The sequence below is a fragment of the Lonchura striata genome, chromosome 7 (genome assembly GCF_046129695.1).
Source record: "Lonchura striata isolate bLonStr1 chromosome 7, bLonStr1.mat, whole genome shotgun sequence".
Classification (NCBI taxonomy): Eukaryota; Metazoa; Chordata; class Aves; order Passeriformes; family Estrildidae; genus Lonchura; species Lonchura striata.
In genome coordinates this window covers 24,107,076-24,129,267 of record NC_134609.1, presented here as the reverse complement: position 1 = coordinate 24,129,267, position 22,192 = coordinate 24,107,076, and the positions used below count along the sequence as shown (strand labels likewise).

General features: G+C 43.5%; 1 protein-coding gene across 15 annotated transcripts in view; it reads right to left on the bottom strand.

Moving 5' to 3' along the window:
• The window catches only part of TCF7L2 (transcription factor 7 like 2), a 172,848-nt gene that overhangs the window by 95,904 nt on the left and 54,752 nt on the right, over positions 1 to 22,192 (bottom strand). For 13 of the 15 annotated variants that reach the window (XM_077784694.1, XM_031505276.2, XM_021525966.3 and 10 more), the window contains one exon: positions 14,965 to 15,066. The exons of the other annotated variants lie outside the window; for them this stretch is intronic. In XM_077784694.1, coding sequence (XP_077640820.1) covers positions 14,965 to 15,066 — 102 coding nt within the window. The remainder of the gene's footprint in view (positions 1 to 14,964; positions 15,067 to 22,192) is intronic. 15 annotated transcript variants of the gene reach the window in all.

The following is a 22,192-nucleotide window of genomic DNA, read 5'->3' as shown; positions in this document are numbered from 1 at the left end:
TTTCTGTGACTACACCAGCAAATAAATTCCGTGGTAAGGACACTTGCCAAGACGGTGAATTTATGCAAGTACTGGACAATCTTCATGGAAAATAAACTTTTACTAATTAAAGAGTATCATTCACTACTCAGCCTAGGGGACGGAAATGTATCACATGTTCCCCATCTCTGCACAGAGGAGCCCCAACACCAGCTCCCTCAGGAACTGCTTGTGGATGATCTCCAAGACAAAACGCTGAGACTTGTGCATGAGTAACAAACAAAGTTCCACAAAAAATCACGATCTCTTCAGTGATCCTTCACTAACAGGAAGAGCAATTCATTTTGCTGCACGAATGATTAATTATAAATTATTAAATCCAGCTCTACTCAGGATACTTACTCAGGGAAGCAACTGCCCCAATATGTCAACAACTTTTGTTTTCTAAATCTCTGAAACCAGTATCACTTCAAAACACATATGGAGACAGATTTTCCACAGAAGCCCTAGCATGTGTTTTTAGTGCCCACTCTCTCCAGTCTAGGAGGGACAACAACTTACTCTCCCTGCTCTGGCCTTTGGAAACAGCCTGTTTCAATAGGACACTGCTGTTGTTTTCACCCTCTTCTCTCTCTGCCATCAATGTGAACCACACACGGAAGCATCTGGAGAGCATGAGCTTGCTTTCCCCATCCTTATCACACAGGACACTTTATCTCCCAAGCAGGAATTTGGGGAGCAGCCTGCCCATGAGCACAAGTTTTGCTGCACTACTGCGTGCAGCAGTCAAGGAGGAGGCAATTTCCTGCCTGGCAGGAGGGCAGTGGAGAGCCCTGGGATGATCCCCACCTCCTGCCTGCCCACCAGCAGCAGGCAGGGGCTGGGGAAGGACAAATGTGAAAGCAGGAGAAAGTGTGGGGCTGCAAACACACATCGGAACACAAAGCAGCCAGAGGATGCACGGATACAAAAATGGGATACATTATTATTCCATAAATTAAGTTAAAGCCACCTCAGCACATCCCAGACCTTTAATACTAGGCTGCTGCACACCAAGTGAGTTGGCTTCCAGCCTTTAAAATGTTTCAACTTCACTCAGCTGAGACAAGACCCACGTTTTATTAAAAGAGGTTTATCTTCCTGCAAATAAACCTCAACAGCTTTTGAGCCCTGAAGAAGCAACTTCGGTTTGCGTCTTGCCCTCCTCCCCCCTGCCCACAACAAAACACACATTCAAAATCTGATGAGTAAAGAATTACCAGTTACAGCTTTCTGGACCTTGCCCATGTCAGGCTGGTATGCAACAGGTTTCAGTGTTTGTTTTTATAATAAATAAAGGAAAAGTATGATGAGACAACTAAGCTCCTCGCCTCTCCCCTGCCTTCTTTGAAGATGGTTTTTTATTTTGAGACTTAAGCAAAATAGTAAAGCAGTGAAAAAATAAAGGGCATTCCCCATCTCACATTTCAGCCGATTCCAAATAATCTAGACAGCCTTAAAATAACCAAACTTGCCTGTCAGACATTTAATGAAGTACTATTTTTTTAAAAAAGTAACATACAGACACTTTCCCTTCTTCTAATATATCTACTGGTCTGCCCAATGATCTCATTTTTCCTGATAAAAATCAAAAAAATTTAGAAGGGAAAAACCTCCCCAAAATGCTTTTCCAAGCAGGGAGCAAAACCTAAATAAAATTAAGGAAGTGTAAAGCCCAGCTTTAACAGCAGACAAGTATGCAGAGAACAGTGTGACCTTCCCTTATCACCCACTGACATGCTTAATCATTTCCAAACAAAAATGCTCTTTTCTGCCACTTCTTCACTCTGCGAGCACCTCCGGCTCCTACATGGCCAGTGAAGAGTTAAATCTCCCACTATCCCCTGCTGCCTGCGAAAAATCACTGAAACAATTGAGACATTGTCCAGTGAACAAGACTCCCAGGGCCTGACATTTTTGTTTATGTCCCAGTTCTCAGCCTGTCAATTTTCACTCCCAACGTTAAAAGCCTGGCTTGCCCCAATACAGTCTGCCCTCGTCTGAAAAGGCTCCACTTCATTTATTTTATTAAAGCTATGGTGTGTTTATGATTCTGAGCTCTCCCCATCTGAGGACCTGTTGGTCCCATCCCCCTGCCTTCCTCCCTGCCCTGCAACAGCGACTTCCTAACTCTGAGGAGGCTTTGCAATGCCTTTTGCAGAGCCATTGCCCAGGAAAACAACTGTGCTTAGGTTAAACACCGATGTCCGCATTTTCCTGGAGTATGAAATATCTGTTACTGAACTCCAGTCCCTTAAAATAGCCTTTCATTATTAACCAGGGTAGGGTAGAGGGGAAGGGACTTGGATACTAAGCCAGAGTGGCAGGAACTTTAAAAATAAAATTAATTTAAAAAACAAAACAAACAAAAAAAGAAAGGGGAAAAACAAAAAAAGAAAAATACCCTGTAAATAACCAAACCACACACATCCACTCTCACTACCCAGCAGCAAACTAGAAAATACATGTAATGGAGTAAAACAACATCTTGGAGCGAGGCAATGTTTTCTCCGCTGCTTTGCGGCTGCATTTCCTGCCTGCGTTTTCATAATGACCGGAGCGTCAGGCCCAAAATACATCCCTCTCCTTCACCCCTGCGTCCTCTCCCCCCATTCCCAGCACTTTTTTTCCCTTCGTTACGCTCTCAATACTTTATCTCCATGAAAAGCACACACAGCGGTCACCAGCGTTTCCTGTTTGCCGAGTGTGCTTTAACTGTATCACACCCTCGGCTGCTGCGCTGGAATGCACAGCATATGGCATTGTGAAAGGGTTTACTGTCGAATAATGGCAGCAATGCAGTCCTGCTGGTTTATATCAAACCCTGTCACTCTCTTCACGGAGGTCTCCCTCGTGCTCTCTGAGAGGCGAGGTAAAACACACACACACACACACACACACACACACACACACACAACTTCAGCTCTCATGCAGGACCTCAGCAGAAGCCTGTCTGAATCAAGACCTGTGAACTCAAGGCAAGGAAGATTGCAACTTATGAAGTGGGGACTTGCAGCCACTCTGAGGTTTGTTTCAGGTCTTAGTCCCCACAATGGAACCTTCTACAGGTAAACAAATGGGCTATTGAAAGACTTCTGAGCTCCTCGCTGGGATTCCTGTGGGCACAGACAGCATGGACCAGAGGATGGCTACGCTGCTGAGCCCCTCTTCTCCAGGGTGGCAGGGCTGTCAGCCTGAGCACTATCCCACAGCACAGCTTCATCTTCCCTCTTTCAAAAATCAGCAGCGATATATTTGGTTATGAAAACTTCCATGAGGAAAGCAAACGTACACCATCACCTTTCACTTTGGGTCAAAGTTTCAAAACTGCATTTTAATTTAATTGCTCACAGATTTATTTTTGGTTTGGCTTTTTCTTTCTGTTTTTTTTAAGCAACTTTGAAAGAAAAATACTTGCCAAATAAATAAATAGATAAAGTGCTGCTTCCAACTGCAGTCAGGTCTAGCTAAGATGCTCACAAAGGTTATACTTCAAAGTGCTTTTTGTGCAGATCTCAAAATGCCTTCCCATGCCCGGATGCATTCGGCCAGCAGACGCTGAAACGAGTAGCAAGACTTTTAAAGCCCATTGAAATGCATCCATCCACCCTCTCTTCATAAAAGGAAGCCTTACTTAACAGGCATTTATTATTGCTGAACTAGGGTTGAAAGTTCAGTGTCCTTATAGACCAAAATTATCAAGATTTCTGAGTTTGCAGCCCACGTTTAAGTCCTAATGAGCTATTGTACCCACTCACTGCTATTAACTCTTTGATGTAAGGAACCCATGATGCTCTTTTAAATGTCTCAGAGATGTCCAAGGGAAAAAGTGCAAAGCTCACCTGTGCTGAAGGACAGGTGAGCAACCAGGTTTTTGGTTTGTTTTTTTTTTTTTTGCCTTTAGTCCCCTCCAGCAAAATATGCAAAGACAACTACAGCATTAAATATGCATGTCAAAGACAGGCTAGCCTAGCAGTCTGGACTGTGAACTCAGACTCAGGGGAGCTGTACGTCGCTTCCAGCTTTGCCATGATCTGATATGCAGAACACGTTACCTTCCTGGGAAAGGGACGTGAGCATACGGTGCCCGTCACACCACACACGTACAGCAACCCTGTGTGCACTGCTGTGTGCACTGCACAGCCCCATCTCCCCTGGATTTGGGCAGTCTGAGGCAGCGACAGCAATCTGCTTTTCTGACAGTTCCTTGCCTACTACATCTTCCTAAATACAGGTAACAGTGAAATGATAATGAAATTATCTTTAATTTGCACCAAGCGCTTTGACCTGCTCATTACACGGTCACATCAAGGAACCTGTGTCCACAGGAAGAAGGCACTATCATGCTTCAATGGCACTTGGGAAGGGAACCTAATTTCTCATCCCCAGACTAAGACCCCCAGTCCAACCAGCAGAGAACAGGTGATGCTTTATTTAAAAAGTCACAAGCCCAGCCAGGAACCCAGGCATGGAGCAGACTGAGTTGGCCAGAAGAAGAAAAAGAACACAGCTCCAGCTCTTTGGCTGTACCACCAGTGCTGGGACTGCTCCCTCACACTTTCTCACTGTTTACTCACCCCACATTCCTCAGGGCAGTGACCTGAGGTTGCCTATGCAGGAATGGAGTTTAACAGTCCATCTCCGGTGTGAGCGGACGCTCCCTGGACGTGCCCCAGGCATGAGGAGCAGAACAAGTCACTGCAGGGTGAGCCCAGCAAGGCCTTGCAGCACCTCTGTAACTGCCCAGCCACATGCTAGACACCTTCAGCCCAAATGGCAGCTGCTGCCTCACGTTTACCCCTCGGGCAGCAATTGTGGAGCAACCAGAATTGCCTCAGATTCACACCGGAGCTTCTCCCAAAGTAACCCACCCTGGCCATCAGAGCCCTTTAATAAGGAGCAGGTTGTTTCATGTCCGGTAAACGACTTCCTCCAAAGAGCTGGACATGCCTGAAAAGCATTGACATGAGAAGTCAACATGGAGCAGTTATGACTTTAGCAATTCAAACTCTTGCTTGCTTAATATTAATTAACCACGTAGACATACCCAACATGCAGTGACAGAAGTTCTCCTGCCAGGGAAAACTTCACTGCAGACATTTGGGGTTTTCTAATGATATGGCTTCCATTCAGCTGCTTGACAGGAGAAAGAAGTGCATAGTAAGAAAGTCTGGTGGCTTTCAGGTCTCTTCATTCTGCTTTCCTCCATAAAACATCATTTCCTTATTACAGGGCAGTCACATGCCCACAGTACTCAATACTGACATTGCAGAGCTCTGCAGGCACAGATTAGGGCAACTTTTTTTTGTTTTCTTTCCTTTCCCAGACACTATTCTTTCAGCCAGAGAAGGAAACCATGTTCAGATTTTGTTGATTTCCCAGTGGGCAGATGAGCATCAAGAGACTAAAATCCTTCTTCAACTTTTCTTCTACTACTGCTCCTACAGCCCTGGGAATAAATATGTCAGCACAAGGACAAGGTCCAGGGGAGAAGAACTGAGGTCGCACTATTCCTTCTCTCCCTCTTTCTTTTCAGTAGCTGGGGAACAGGCAGAGGCCACAATCGTCTCTCAGGAAGGGACTTTATTTGATATAAATGCTCATTTCAAGCACCCCAACTCAGAAAAGCATCACTACACAAGACAGCACTTTGAGCACATGCTTAAGTGTTGTCCTGAACACCAATAGACATCAACGCATGTTTAATGATTTCTTGAATCAAGGCCTAAAAAGTAAAAAAGAAGGGGAAGCTAGTTTCCACAGTAATAGCAGTTGAGAAGTCTTTGAGTCGTGCCAAAGGAAAAATGCATGTTAAAGAACGACTCGCCTCTCCTAGGAAACTGCAACTCTTTCTGCAGGCCTGCACTGCAGGGCCCAGGGTCACCATCAGGTCCTTAATCTGTACCAAGAAGGTAGTTGGAGGAAAAAAAGAATAACAACAAAGAAACCTTCAAACCAAACCCCAACATTTGCTTACTTCTTACTTCCATCAGGGAGGCTAGTCAGAAAACACCCTTCCTCTTGTAAACACACAAACATATGTGTTCAAACTATGCATGCCCATGACCAGCTGCCAGCCTATCCCTCATTTTGCACGTATAATTCCTATAGATGGGGGCCTGAGTGCATGGCTACTGCCAGCCAAGGTAGAGAAGGACTGGTCCAGCTCCCCCAAACTTACTAATTCCAAGGCATGAGGTGTAAGGTACATCTGAAACAAGGATCTAAATGACACCAAAAGTAACTTTCCTCTAAGGTCTGATACATGTAAGGATTTTAGGTTTAGATTTTTTAAATTACTTCAGTTTATGGTGTTTGGTGGTTTTTTTTAACTTTCCGGTGGGCCTACAGGCTTTTTTGCTTGCCTCTAAAAATCCAGATGTTGAAATCATCAGTTTCTCAAAATCAACTTGGGAAAGTTACTTAGCATCTGTTCTGGCCAGACAAGTGAAACAGGAGTGAGCAATGCTTTTCCACCTTGGTAATATGCTCAATGACTTTACTCACAGGTATCTGTTAGAGGTATGAGCAAAGCTCCCAAGTAAGTTCCCCTGGAATGAGACCCCTGTCCCCAGCCCACTGCATATCCAAGCCTAAAATCTGTTTGACAAGTTATTTCTAGCTTCCTTTTGTGAAAATAGGCACAGATCACTGCTTGTTTTACAAAGGCAACACTCCTTGTTATTTGTAACATTTCTAACTCCCCAAAGGTTTTCCAAAATGGGTCTGCCCCTTGCCAAACAGGTCTGCATAGGGCATAGCAGAAAGCATCCTTCCTTCTCTTTATTCAGTGGCTTACAAGGCAGCTCCAGTTTCTTTCACAAGAGAGAGTAGAAGAAATGTCTACACATTCCAGAAAGTAAAGCATCCCATGAATAATCTAATCCCAAACCACATGAACTGGTGAGAAAAGCAATAGTACTGGGCTTGAGCAAATTGGCAAAAAATGGTCCTGAGCCCAGCATTTCCAGTTTCCTTCCTTTCTTTTTAATGAAAAATACATGCTGTTTACTTTACTATAGCACCTGGACACAGCACACAGACCTTGCTTAGACAGAAAATAGGCAGTTCCTATTCAAGTAGGCTCATCTGCAGAGGAAAGTTTTTGTGCTCAAGTGTGAATTGAAAAATGCAGAACAACTATTTCGAATTATCTTTCCGTGTGGACACTGTTATTCAGCACTAAGAGTTCCTTTGTGAGATTTAGCTTAATCCGTTTCCAAAGCGGATTAAGCTAAACCACACAAAGGACCTCTTACTGCTGAATGAGAGTGGCCGCATGGAGAGATAATGAGGAATAGTTATTCTGAGACAGCTACTTCCACTGGGTACTTGGGCTTTTCCATTCTGCATCAACAAGCCCAAAGCTGGACTGGTAAGTGAAGACTGTGGTTCTAGAAATTTGGAGAAAAGTAAGTGCCAGGGCCATATCATACCCATTAAACCTTGTGCTCTACACATGATGGCTGCTCCTGCTCCAGTCAGCACAGGCTCTGGCTCCAGAGGAGGTTGCATTATTCAGTACCTGCTTCTCTATGCTCCAGATTGAATCCAGCCACAAACTTCAGCTGCAGACAGGGTGTGCGGGGAGGAGGACCTGCGGCGGGCGGCCCTGCCAAGCCTGCCACCCTCGGTACACATCAACTTTGATCTGACAGGCTCACCCATCTGGCTCTGCAGCATCGCCCGGCGCTGCCGCGGCTCCGCGCCCGCTGCCAAGGCCGAGCTGCTGCTGCTGCAGCCCTCGCACCCGCCCGGGGCTCTGGGGACCGACCGTCTGCGCCCTCCCCGCTCCGCCTGGCACATCCACTCTGCTCCTGGAGAGCTGATAGCCTGCTGGTATTTAACTGTAGGCCCATACAAGTCCCTAGAAGTTCATTTAGCATGCATGCTTCGGCATAACAAACTGCGTGTGATTGAATTCAAAATGCAGCTTGCGCTCCTCTGTGCTGAAATACTCTTCCAAACCATCTCAAAATGTTGCTCTCTGCAGGTTTATTGTATCCCAGACTAACTAGTCAAAAATGGCCAGAATTTAGGTATCCTATTTGTGTCATAGGATAGGACGTAAGGGCTTATTTTATGAACAAAAGATACAAGAAGGAATCCTGCTGTAGATGCATTTCCAACCACACTGAAGGCAGCATGGCTACATCTTTCTTAAGATGATCTGATGAGCAAGCTTTTGTCTTTCTTCCTCTTCACCCAGAGAGCTTCAATACTCAGGTATGTCAGAGAGAGGTATACTTTGGTGTGTCGTAACAAACCAAAATGTCAAATCTCAAGGCTCCCCACTTATATGCAAGACTGCACAGCCTCTTCAGGAAACCAAAAGTGCTGCTGGTTCACTGCAATATCCATGGCTATAAACCTGCTACTTCAGGAGGACCTGCTGAGCCATCCCTAGTGATGTTAGAGAAGCCTTACCCTGCCTGGAAACATTGCAGCCATCCATGACAAGGTAAGTCAGTCACCCCAGCACTAAAAAGCCAGAGCTTTTGCCAGCACCAAGGACCAGGCTCTCCCAAAGTCAAACCAGATGCTTCACAAGAAATGGATGCTCAACAGATGAGGGTTTGATTGAGCCGAGCCTATCCTAGCACCCCTACTCAGCTGCCTTCTCCTGGAGCAACACTTAGGGTTGCTAACTCCTACAATTTTACAGCCAGTCTAGCAATACTTGCTGTTTTTCAAGGCATGGTAGCCTTGAAGTTGAGTGTTTAGGGAAGAACCTCAGACTCCTCTCACAGCACACAGCAAGCTCACAAACTGCTATAGAGAAAACTTTGAGACTGAGCAGAGTATACCCTGCAGGCTCAGGAAACAGAACAAATAAAGAGAATACAAAATGTATTATTTAAGAAACAGAAAACAAACAAAAACAACACACAACCCCCCACCCCACAAATCCCCATGATCTTTTGAGGCCTGACTCATGATCCTAGAACAATTGGGGTTGGCAGTACTATACATTTTACAGCATTTATTCACAGCTGAAATATCCCAGCATCCAAATACTTCAGAGTTCTTGGAACTACTCACAGATCTCCTGACTACAACCAAGCGTGACAATTCATCCCAGCTGCCAATCCAGCCCCAAGGTGTCTTCTGAAGGTGCTTTAGTGCTGACTGATGTTTGCAGAAGCATTAAATTCCTGCTCACTTCACAGTAAGAGGTACAAGCCTGCACATTTCCCCAGTCTCAGCATCACAGCAGAGGAGTTCCCTCCAGTACTGAAAGGAGGGCTGTAGAGGATGGACACTGTGTTACAGAGCAAACACAAGGCCATGGAGCAGTTCCCTAAAGTCTGAACTATTCTGCAAACATATCGAATTACCAAGTGAATTACTTTCAAGGAGCCCAAATTTCTTCTGTTGTCTACACAAATCAAGCACTAGGTTTCCATTAATATTTAATGGGTACTGAATATAATGGGTGTCTTTTATAGGAAACCATCCAAAACAATTTTACTGGGCTGCCAGTAGGTAAATTCTATACTTAGCCCCAAACATTCTGGTTTGTACACAGATTTTTTTCAAACACAACCCTCTGCAACAAAAAATCAAAAGGAATTAGTGGTGAAAGATTCAGCCACAAAATTCTCAGCAAGCTTAATTTGTTCTGTGGCTTAATTCCAAGAAGCTCCAAAAATTCAGGACAAGACGTTTGCATACTTTTGGGCATGTATTAATGAAACATTTTATTTACTTTGCAATTGCCAAAGTAATTAGCCAAATAAAGTATAGAGTATTTAAAAAGGAGACAGTCACTAAAGGAGCTTTCCAATTAAGTCTGTGTGGGTATTTCTGCGTGCTGGGCAGGGGTGGACTGGGCACCAGGAGAGCTCAGACACAGCCCTCTCCTCCTGCCCACAGCGTGTCCCTCTCAACACCAGGCACTGATATCAGTGATGTCTAGCTCAAGTCCTTTCCCCCACAACACCACTGTGTTCCTGATCACCCTGAGATCTCTAGGGACAGAAGAGGGTCAGGCTATCATGGCTGCAGGCAGCCTGCAATCCACGAACATCTCAAGAGGTTACTGCAGAGGAAGAAGAGTCTCCCTACAACAAAACATTAAAGACAAACAAAGCAAGAGCTTTAAAAGCCCTCTAGGAGTATTGTGAGTGGAGGTTGTAAGATCATGGTTCCAGATGGCTCCACACATACAGGACACATGTATGTCTGGATGTGCCCTACTCCCAGTATGTCTGGAGGAACACTGAAGGTGCATTTTAAAATATGCCTGAAATAAACCTAATTGCTACTAGTAGGTATTTGTTTTTTATTTAAAATGCAGAAGTACAAACCACATTAGAGAAAAAAAATTAGGGAACAGACAGGGCAGACTGTGCAGCTTCAACTCCAGTTGCTCTGGGAAAAAAACCTCCTGATCTCTCCAAACCACACAGAGGTCCCAGATGCCTGCAGTCCATGCTCACTGAAGAGGCTGAGAACAGTCAGTACGTTTCAGATGGTTTTGCCTTCAGTTTTGCTTGTCACATTATGTTTTGAAAAAACATTTTTACTTAAAAAAAAAAAAAAAAAAAATAGATACACTAGTGCACAGTGATTCTTTGTTCTTGGTGATTCAGTCTACTATATGGCTGTGTTCCTTACATACTAGGCCAAAAAGTACTGGAAGTCCTCCCCCCGAGGTTAACATTGACATTTACTTCAAAATGCAGGAATTTTTCAAACTCCTTAGTGTTTTATAAGGAATATACTGTACCGAGTCACCATCATCTTGGCTTCTGAATGTTTTTGCCAAGAAGTGAGGAAGCTGAAAGCAAGGCTTTGCACAGCCTGCAGGAGGCAGGATCCCAGGACTGGCCTTTCACCCACGCTCCTGCCCAAAACAGGAATGGCTGAATCAGAGTATTCACTTTGCAGAGAACAGGGAAGAAGAACAGCACTGGTTTTCTCCTCAAGGTGGTAGGAATGCACACAGATAAAAAAGGTTTTAAAGCTTGTGTTAGAGCTTGTGTTCTGCAGTGAGCAGTTTTGAGAGATCCTCGCACAGACATATCTTGCTCATTTTCACCTGCCTGTCCAGGCTGCAACAGAAAATGTTCTTGTGAGACTCCCACTCCTACATCACCATCTCTCACTCTTATCACCATGCTGGCAGCACACATGTGGATCAAATCAGGTGCACACTGACCACAGGACTACAGGACAACTAGCACCCCACCCCCTGAGAGCAAGCTGGGGTCTGCTTTACACCCAAAACTTCCTGCTAAGACTGTTTCACAAAATCTTAATGCCTTCAATGAAATCAAAGGTCAGGAAAAAAAAAAAAAAAAAAAAAAAAAAAAAAAAAAAAAAAAAAAAGAGGCAAATTAACCACAAAAAACACTTAAAAAAATATCCCAGCCTCATAATAGTACTATCTGCAGGCTGAATTCAAAATTTTGACCTAGCAAGCTTAATAATACTATTAAAACAATTTTTGCCCCAGTTTTCTTTCACCTTTGGACACAGATAAGCAGCATGACTGTGCCAGAGCAAGATGCAAAAAGTCTTACCAGATGAGTGAAGCACCTAAATGTAAATAAATGCACAAATGCACTGTTCTTAAATAGAGCCTCATGCTGTACCTTCCTCAAGACATACTGAACATAATTTCAGTTTAATATTCTGTTTCTCATTATGGACCTTGGAGACTCTCTCAAGCACCATGAAAAAGCAGTATTAACCCAGCCCTCGGCACTGGGGACAGCAATCCAGCCAAATTATTCATGCTGGTCTTTTGCTTCAATTTTTGTAGTCTTAACTTAATGTTCTTAAACAAATCTGAAAGGAGGATGGCTGACAAATAGAACAGATTTTACTTAAGACATTACAGACAGCCATGTTATGCAGCCTTGAGTCATTAAGCTCAACTCCTAAAGGGAGTTTCATTGGAGCTGGGAGTAAAAACTGACACGGAGCTTGTGGTTGTCACAGCCAAGCAGTGGGAAGAAAGAATGTTAAAAAAGGGAAGACAAAAAAAGGAAAGGAAAAAAAAAAAAAAAAAAAGGGGGGGGGGGACAAAAAAGAAAGTGGTAAAAAAAAAAAAAAAAAAAAAAAAGGAAAAAAAGGGGGAGAGGGAGGGACCCAAGCCGCCACACTCTCTTTTCCTCTCTTTGTAATCCAGCTATGAAGATTAGCCTCAAATCCTGATTTCGGAGATAGGGGAAAGATAAGAAGTGATTTGCAGGTGTTAGCATTTTCCTACAGATCTTCAGGGCAGCCCAACTGATTTGAAGATGAAAAACTGGCATAGATACACTTGATGGGTAGACTAGACACAGCAACCAGGGTAGAGAACCAGCTTCTACCTCTACATGTTACATTTGCACAGAAACATCAGGATGCCCATGAAATACCCACCACAGTTCCACAAAAAGACTAACTGTGTTTTCACAAATGCAGACAGAAGTGGATATAGAGCCCTGTGCAAGAGCATCCAGGTCCCAGGTGCTGTGGGCAGGCACAGGACACTAGAGATGCCTGACACATCCCAGACCAACGGGCATCTGCAGCCACTTTATCTCCCCCAAATGCCACTACCCACTCTAACTTTATTTACAAAAAAAAAAAAAAAAAAAAAAAAAAAAAAAAAAAAAAGGGCCATTTTCACTCCACAAAATTAATGTGGCCTGGGGTCGGTGCCAGGAAAAAGCTGCCCCTTATTTATATATTTTAACAGAACAAGGCAAAACAGTTTGCTGCTAGAAATAAACATTAAACCTTGCAGAACCTCCCCCCCTCCCAAAAACCCACTGTTCTCCCCCCTCGCTCCCTCCTCCGCCTCCTCTCCCTCCAACATTGTAAGTAGCACAAAAGATCACATTACAAATGCCAGCTGTGGCTCTTTCGGAAGGTGGCCTCCATCTCAGAGGTAGTATATGTTCCTCATGGCCTAAGTGGTTGCTATGGTAAATATGCTTTTTATTGAATAGCAGAGTGAAACAGCTTTTAAAGAGATCCATAAGAACCCCATAAATGGTCAAAACACAAAGCAGATCAACCTCAGCCTCCCTGAAAGCAGGTTTCGCTTCGTTTTCCAAAATGATTGTGATTCTTGAACCCTTTTTGTATATTTTGTTGACCACTCATCTCCACCTTGCCCACACCTGGGTGGAAGGGTTAGAGGGAGTCAGAGGAGCTGAGACCCCTGAGCACCACAGGCAGCTTTGGGTTTTTAAGGCTCTCCTGTGGGGCAGGAGGCTTAGGGACAGTGGATGCTCAGCACTGGGAAGCTCAGGTGATCCCAACCAAACTCATCCTGCCCTCCCCACGGCAACTACCTAGAAAAAGCCTCTTGCTCCCTCTCCATCTTTTCCTAAGAGTCTGACACCACTCCACCATGCCAGAGCCACAGGAACATTCCCACCCTGTGTCAGTCCTCTGGCACACCAGTTATAAGAAAAGAATTAAAATAGGAAAGTTTCTCTAGCTCATTTCTTATTAGGAGTAAGATGACATCAGGTTTTGATGACTGTAGATTTCTGATTAATCAGCCAGACATCTTTTCTCTGATCTCTTCCTCCAGTGACAGCCCAAGTGGACAGGAAGGAAAAGCAAAAGAATTCTGAAAAAGTGAAGCAGCTAGCACTAGATATCAATGGGGCAGATACCAGTCTTGTTCCAGTTGCTCTCTGATGGTTTGAAGGATGGTTTAGAAGTTGTTGATTCTAAAACAGGAAATCTTTTTTTCCTTTTGAATAAAGAATTATGACACTCATCACAATGGGCTGACAATTCTCAATTTAAAGAGGCAACAATGGAAAAGAAGCACCTCAAAATGTTTTGTATGATTTGAGATTTCTAGCAAAACCAATGTGTGCCATGGATGATCTACTAGCTGTGTCAGCTCTAGACTATAGAGCAGAAAATAAAGAATGAGCAGTTTCTTTTCCTGGTATTTACCTTATCATCCAGTGGTTATAAAAAAGTTCTTTGTTTTCTTTTTTTAAATCACATTAAATTTGATGATGAATTTTTTTCAGAAGAAATATTCTAACCCACTACATGCCATTCTCTCCAGAGGTAAATGTCCCAGATGCATAGTCAGAGCTAAGATGTGCCTTAACAATAAATGGCCCTGACCCTGGCTGTGGGTGAGGATGGACCACTGCATATCACTGCTTTTGCAAATCACCTCATAAACATTTCCTTCTAGATCTCTGTGAATGCTATTTTAGAAAGTAAAATAAACCCCCAAACCACTCTCATGTAAATTTGTACTGCACATTGCAAACTCAACATTGTTTTCACAACAGAAGCACAAGAAAAATTAACTAAGAAATGAAAATTTGAGTTAGACGTTAATAAATAGCAGCATTTTTAAAAATACTATTAAAGAGAGTTATATATTTTGCAGGTAGTAATAAACATTTGATAACAATCTTTCTGCTAAATGAGAAGACATCACAACACACAGGAACATGTGCTTTGTTGAACTTGGCCCTTTTGAGTCTTCACCCAGGTGAAAATCCTGACCTACTCTCAAACTCTCACCCAAGATCTGACAATAAGAAAAGATTTCTTTAAGTAAAGGACATAGAATAGGCTTGGTTTTGATTTTTCTAAGGCAGTCTTAAGTCTAAACCTTCCAGACAGTCTCTTCACTTCAATACTGTCAGATGTGTAAACCAGCCTGACTGGACTCCACTGCCTCTATATAACGCTGCAATGAGTAAATTTAGAGTATTTTTCTGACTCCCTAGTCTCCTGCAAGCCACATGGATGATAATTTCATAATTTCAGCCCAGAGATAACAAAAGTATTCCCTCCTTTTACCACAAGCTTGTTAAGGATTTGTTTGTTTTGAGGTATTTCTCCTTTGGTCTGTGTAAAAGAGAACTGGTGACAACCATTGCCATTAATGTCAAATGCTTTTTTTTTTTTTTTTTTTTTTTTTAAACAAAGGAAGAACATCTTTCTGCGTTTACTTACAACAATGTGTGCTGGAGATGGAGACCTAGCATCCTTGAGGGCTTGTCTACTCTGAAGGCTCCCTGCCTGAACATCAAGCAGTGGCCATTTCATCTGCAGATACTGGATGAAGGAAACAAAAATGGGAAAAGAAAAATGAGTTCAGAAAAGAAAGGCAAAAAAAAAATAACAAATCTTACGTAACATGGATAAAAAAGTATAAATCAAAACTTATGCAAGGAACTGAAACAAAAATTAAGACAACCTTACATGTTTGTGGATACAAAATCTGTGCAGAACTAACAATCTCATACCACTTCATTACAGTTCAGGAATAAGAAAAAAACAGGTTACAAAGACAGTATTATATTAATTTTACTAATTGTAGCAAGTCTAGAAGTAGCACAAAACCCACAGACAACAAAATAGCATAACCATGGAGAGGATGGGACAAGGGAAAAGGTGGATATCAGTGTCAGGAGAGGGAAAACATATAATGAATTAAGAATATGATCTCGTTACTGAACGGGTCATCTGTCAGCCTTCTTTCAACAAATGTACCAAGTCAACTGCTCCAACTCCCCAGTGCTGTACAAGCCCTAAAGACAGAGCACTACCCCAAAAAGACCCAGTACTGCTGGGTCTTAGCACCTATTTTCTCTACATTTCACCATTTCTGGAAGACACCATGGATTTTCTTCCTGCTCATCTTCTGCAGATAACCCCGGCTCGGGGACAGTGCAGCTTCCCTGTGGCACTGCCAGCAGCAGACAGGCTGAACACACACAGGTGCCACGTCTGCAGCATATGGGGGCACTGATTCAAAAGCAAGAAAAGCTTCAGCTCGCTGCACCAGAAGTGCTCAATTCTGAACAAAAGCTGGTCCACAGAGAAATTAGTTATCCCAAACAAACTTCTGTGCTGTACATCTAAATATAATTTCAGGCCAGGCTTTTTTCTCTGCACGCTGCCGTGCTGTCCCAGTTAACACAGGTTAATACAGGACTTCTAAAAGCCCTGTACTGTGCTGGAAGAAATGTGTACGGCCACATATGTTCAGCCCCCTCCAGAACTAAGAAAAGCAGCTGCACACATAGATCAGGCCACTGCAGAAGCTCCTGTTTAGCACTAGACACTGCTTGACCTGACAGGTCTATTCCTAGAAAATACCTACTAGGAAATAATTATGTTTACCCATTCCTTCCTTTTTTTTTTTTTTTCTTTTTTAAAGTAAAAGTAATCTTGAAGAACCACCATGCACAAACAGCGGAAGCTGTATCTGAATCTCCATGGAGGAAGGAAGGAGATCTGGTTCCATGCTTTCAGCACATCACTATCTATCACATTTGCTCACATATGCAAAACATGCAAGGCAAGACTCTGGGCACTGAGGTGCCCAAAAAGCAGGAGCCAGCAGGAGAATGTGTTACCAATTCCCATCACTTGGAGGGCCTGAGTTTTCCGAGCTACTGGAATGCAAATAAACAAACCCATACTCTGGATTTGTGCCCCACATGAGTTCCACAAGTTCCAAGAAGTCTTGTTTTTATTCATGTTCACATTTGGGATTTGTGCAATGTGGACCAGAATGTTTCAGCACTTCTTAAAAACAAGAAATAAAACCCAAACAAACCAGAACTAGACTACCGATAAGCAGTATTTCTAACTCTTACAACTCAATTGTAAGTCTCCAGATATTTGATCACTTGCATCAAATCCCTGCTCTTCAATATATGTGACCACAACATAAATTTTAAAGTTGAGATGATGTTAAAGCAACTTTCTAACCCTTTGTGGTTTCAAAAAAGTGCATAAAAATGCAACCCGAGTGTGTAGAATTTGGACCCAAAGCCTAAACCAACTGAGAGCCAACTTTTAAACTTGAGGGGAAATCTGATACATTACAGATTTTCAGATGGCACTATTAAACAAGTAAACTGCTACATTTTCAAAAGTCCAACAGTTTTCTTAGACAGCAATCAAAACACCACCACATACAGGGGCGCATGAATTTCCAGAACAGGTCCTGATGGGTCACAGCTACTATTGGCTTAGTCTGATTTTCCAGACAATCTGTGAAGTATTTTTCCCTTCTTCCAAGGAAAACGTCCTCACAGGATGTGTGCATGACTCTGCTTCAAGGTTCACAATGGTTTTTGGAGAGCAAAAAGCTACTGCTGCCACAGCTGAAGCCCCTACAAGAACATGACAGCTCAAACAGTGGCTTTTCATGGAACAGACACCAAGCCACTACCCACAAAAATAAACTCGTCACCTTCATTTTTCCATGACCATTCCACAGTCACAAGCAATCCTGGAATATCTGTACAACCACGACAGCCTGTGAGGAGCTCAGGTCAGCAGCTGTCCTAAAACACAGACTGAGAAACACGTGGGCTTCTCTGAGACCGCTCCAAGGGCAGACAGAGGCATTGACAAGCAGCAGGGGCAAGCTCACAGCAGACCCCATCCAGTCAGTAATTATTGCAGGGATTACAAAGCCTTCAGGACTGTCAGTTGTGCTGTTTTTTACTAGCAATAAATTCCATTAGAAGAAACAGAGCAAGAAGGCATGGCTGCTCCCACTCCACCTCTATCCCACAACAGCCCGTGCTTTCAGCTCCTACACCAGGCTGACCTAAGGGCAAGATGAACGTTTCAGAAGATCTTACTGTTACACTTTTTTTTCCTCCTTTTAAAACCCTTAGTCTGGACTCTCAGTAAAGCCCTTCTCTTACCCACCCCTGGCAAAGAGGATCCAAGAAGTCTTACAGTGCAAAGGCTAAAGCACAAACAGCTTCTTTTGGACATGCACATGAAACCCAGCAGGAACAGTCCAAACCCAGAGGGCTCAGTTTTGCACATAAGCACAGACATGGACAGCTTCCATTTCTACCAGTGGATAACACACCAGTGGGAGACAAAATAAAACCAAATAACCAGACCCAAGGGAAAGCAGTAAAGCACAAGGGTCGATAAAGCAACTTCCATGAGCTCTACCAAGTGGCCAGGATCCAGAGCAGCCTCAGCCCCGCTAAGGGTGAGATATTCTGTCTGTCAGATAAGCAGAGGGGGCCAGAGCCCACAGTCAATGCCCACGTCAAGCTAGTGAACCCACCTTCAACAGCAGGATGTTTGCAAAAGCAAAAAAAATGTTTGCTGGCTTCAAAATGCCAGCGCTGTTGATAAAGTATGAAATATTAGCATTGTTTAAGGTGACAAGCCTGACTCGAGGCCTCCTCATCCAAGAATTGTCATGCCTGTAACACAATATTGATGTGGTGGCTTATAATTCTTACTTTACATAAAAGCCTCATTGTGTGCCAAATTCAATCTCCACAGGCTACCTGAGCCACAGATTTTTACAAGTCTACATTTCAGCGCTGCGAGTCTACAATACACATAATTTTCAATTATGTTAGGGCAGAACAGGATCACTGCCTATATAACATTACTGGTTGGAGGAAATGAGACTCAGCCCTACTGCCGAGAGAGCTAACTGGATCCAGATGGTGGCCGGCCCAGGGAGCGACGTCGCAGCAGCCACCCCCTCCACAACTCTCTCTTTCACAGTGCAGGGACATGCCAAGCCCTTGCTGGGGCTGGGAGCTGTGACAGGAGGATGCTTGGGCAGGGGGGGAGTTGCATCACCTCGGGGAAGAGGAGGGAGAGCTGTGATTGCTCCCACAGGTTTACTACTCCTGCCCTACACTATGATATTCTTATTAAAAAGGAGAAAAATTAAGTCCTGCTACAGCAGAGAGGTAAATCCTTTCCTTCCTCAAGCAACTAAATAGCAGGAAATCCTCTTCTCTTGGCCCTAAATGTAGATTTGAGCCAGACAGTTCCTCTGATTTGCAAGGAGTCCACAAAAATCCAAAGCTGACTTTCCCAGCCTTCTGACACTGCTTTTACATTCCTGCACTGGGCAGCTGGGAGGGGGCAGAAGGGTTGGAGGGAGGGGAAGTTCCCACCAGCCTGCTGGACACCCGCTCACTCCTCTCCTGCTTCTTGTGTCTCGGGGTGGAAAATCAGGACTTGCCTATACAAATACTGAACTTTTCAACAAATTAACTCTAACAAATCTGTGCAAATTATTTCAGAACAAAACTGTTGAAATGGGCTCTGCTGGCCTGCTTCTAACATTTCTTTAAAATAATGTCATCATGGTGCAAGTACTTTATTCCCTGTTTAACAATATGATCTGATGGGGATCATTAGCATGTGTGCTTTAAAAAAAAAAAAAAGTTTTATGGCAAGTCTCAGAGAGCTTAAGCAAAATAATTGTTAAGCTCCAGGCCTCCACACAAGAATTAAAACAAGTATGGGGCGAGCATACTTGAGAGAAACCAAAGCTTTTAAAAAGGCTGTTAAATTGTCAGCACAAGGGAAAAAGCAAATTATTTGAATGGCCCAGATTTTTTCTGTAAAAAGGAGCAAAAAAAGAACCTTCCTACACATCCACACCTCCCATATCCAGCCAGGGGCTCCTGCAAAGCACAGACCCGCCCAGGAGCAGCTCTGCATAGCCACCCCCCAAAACAGCCACGTTCCTGAGCACTGGCTGGCCAAACAAACATCTTCCCCAAGTTTTCACAGCAGAGTTGGTCAAAACCAGCTGAACTTCACATCCAGCACTCGAGGAGTTTGCTGGAAGCTCTAACTGAGGGCTGGCAGCTGCCCCACAGGCTGGGGACAGGGCTCCCAGTGGTGCAGGCGTGGAGGAAAGGATGGCACTGAGCTCACAGGTGTTTCCTGCACTGGTGTCCAACCTGGATCTGTACCCCTGTCACACTATTGTTTTCTAGATTGCCCTGCAAGTGATGTTCTTCAACATATAAAAACATAAACACAGTAAGGGGAAAGAAAAGGCCATATTTTTAAACAGAAGGAAAGCTGCACAATGCTTTCCAGCTCAGGCTTCCTGCAGCTGGTGCTTATTAGCTCCCAGGAACTGAAACAAGAAGGAGCAGGGCTCCTGGAGTCAGCTTGATGCCACTGGTCTCCAATACCCCCCCTAACCACTGGATCACACCACCAAAGTCTGCACTTTCTCCCTGGATCTCAAATAGAAATATTCCTGATCCTAGTTTTGGAGTCAGTCTCTTCCTTGGCCAGCATTGTAGGATCACGTGGAAGTACACACCTGGATGTCAACTTGAAGGTCAGGAGTTTCTCCAATATTTAGTTATAAGCATTTCTGAGAGGGAGCATCTAGGCAGATTTTAACCAGAGATAATTCAGTAGCAACATGGAGATCACAATGCTGAGGGGAGAGATGATATTTATGGGGAAGCCAATAAGGAACAAAGATTAACAAAATCATGTTAATCTACAGACAAAAAAAAAAGTTGCAAGAGGATACTCATCTTGGTACCTACAAAGAAAGGTTTGTCACCTATTAGTGTTCCCACTTACATTAGAAGGAAAGCCTCTAAAGATGTAACTGTAGACTGTTTTACCTCAACCCCTTATTTCTGGTCTTCAGTTATCACCTTGCTTGTAGAGGTGTGCGTGTGAGAGCAAAATCTGAAGGATTTATTTTAAATAACTGAAGGAGGCCGTTGAAGGAACTTTAGAAAGGCCTCCTATTCCTTACAGGTCTGCAATGTCTGGAATTTTTTGTATGAGAAGTAATAGACACCACCCACGATGCTGAGCCCTTCTACAGAATATGCAGTGCACCACCACGAGGCTCAGGGGAGCTGCTCAAAACAAAAGCAGCAAGGTTGATTTCAGTGAGACCAATCCTTTCCACACAAAAGATTTCCCCAGAGCATTCAAGAAATGAAAGCATAAAATTGTAAAACATGAAAGTATTTATCATATATCTCCACTTTTTATTTTACTAACATGATCTTTTAAACTATCGCAATAAATTATTAAGTAAAATACATAGATGGGGGGAAAGTGGTACAAAAACCAGGAACTGGTAAGCGACACGTGCACATAAGGCCCCTTCCAAATTTAAAATGTCCTTTCATTCTCTTATTATTGAGAATTTGAGTGACCTTGTCTCCTTCCCTTCCAGTAATACACAGGAATCCCTGACACAGAGACCTTGAGTTGCCCATTTCAGTATTTTGCTTGTGCCTTTGTCACATTGCTGAGGTGCTGTTAGGGCAGAAAAATGAGACAGCTGAGTCCTCCACTGGCTGAAAGGTAGAGAAATGTGTTAGTGATTAAACAGCCCAAGATCACCTAAAGGAGGGATTCCTGAAAGCAGAAACCTGGGCTCTGGAACCTGCACTGAAGGCACAGAGCAACCTATGGTGATGGGCAAAGAGGATTCCCATTTTGGTGTGGGATAAGGCACAAAGCAACAGCCAGAGCCCCACAGGTGCCTGTCAACCTCAGCTCTCCTGACTGGAGATGTGGGAATGTCCCAGAAACAGCAGATCCTGTGCTTTCTCCTGACCTCTCCAGGCTCTTCTCCTGCATCCCTGATGAGATGCAATGTAACAGGTCCACCCCAATACTACTGCCAGGCATCACCCTCACTTGCACGGGTTTTCTCCACACAGTGATAAGGGTGCAGAGGAGGCTGCCGTGAGAGAAAGTCAAAGAGAATAACCAGAAGCTTCCTCAAAAATTATTGCCTATGAAAGTTTAAGCAAATGCAGATAATTATTTGCTCATTCTGACATGGATGGAAGGCATTCTTGCCGTCAGTTCTACTGAAACACTGAAGTAAAACAGGTCTTTGGCTTCTACTGAAGGCAAGGATGGTAGGCTACAGTTGAGTTCTGAGATACTGACACTGAGCATAAAGAAGCAAAGTAAAGGCTAATCAGCTACTGCAGGAATTTAAAATAATTTTTTTAGCTTTACAAGAGGAAGAGTGTTCATGTGACATAGAAGTACAGCATTACTTTCTGCAGTTCACATGGTATCTCTGCAAAGTAACTGCAGGCTGTATTTCTCAATCCTGGGTGGAGCTTGGGAAAGCACCATTAGTTTTTTCACATATAATTTGAAAGACCCCACAATCCTCGCTGCAGAAGCCAGCAGGTTGGCTGAGGACTGCAAAGTGAGATGTCTGCAAAGTGCCGTTCCAAAAGACAGGTCCAAATAAAAGCATAATTTCAGTCAAAGAACAAGAACAAACATTTTATCTACTTTAAAACAGAAAAAAAAAAAAAACTTTATTTTTAAGCTACTTTCCCCAAATTTTCTCTGCAACCCATTCTCTTGCAATTAAGCACTGAGTTTCCATTAGATGAAGAATGGGACAGTCAAGAAATCTCAA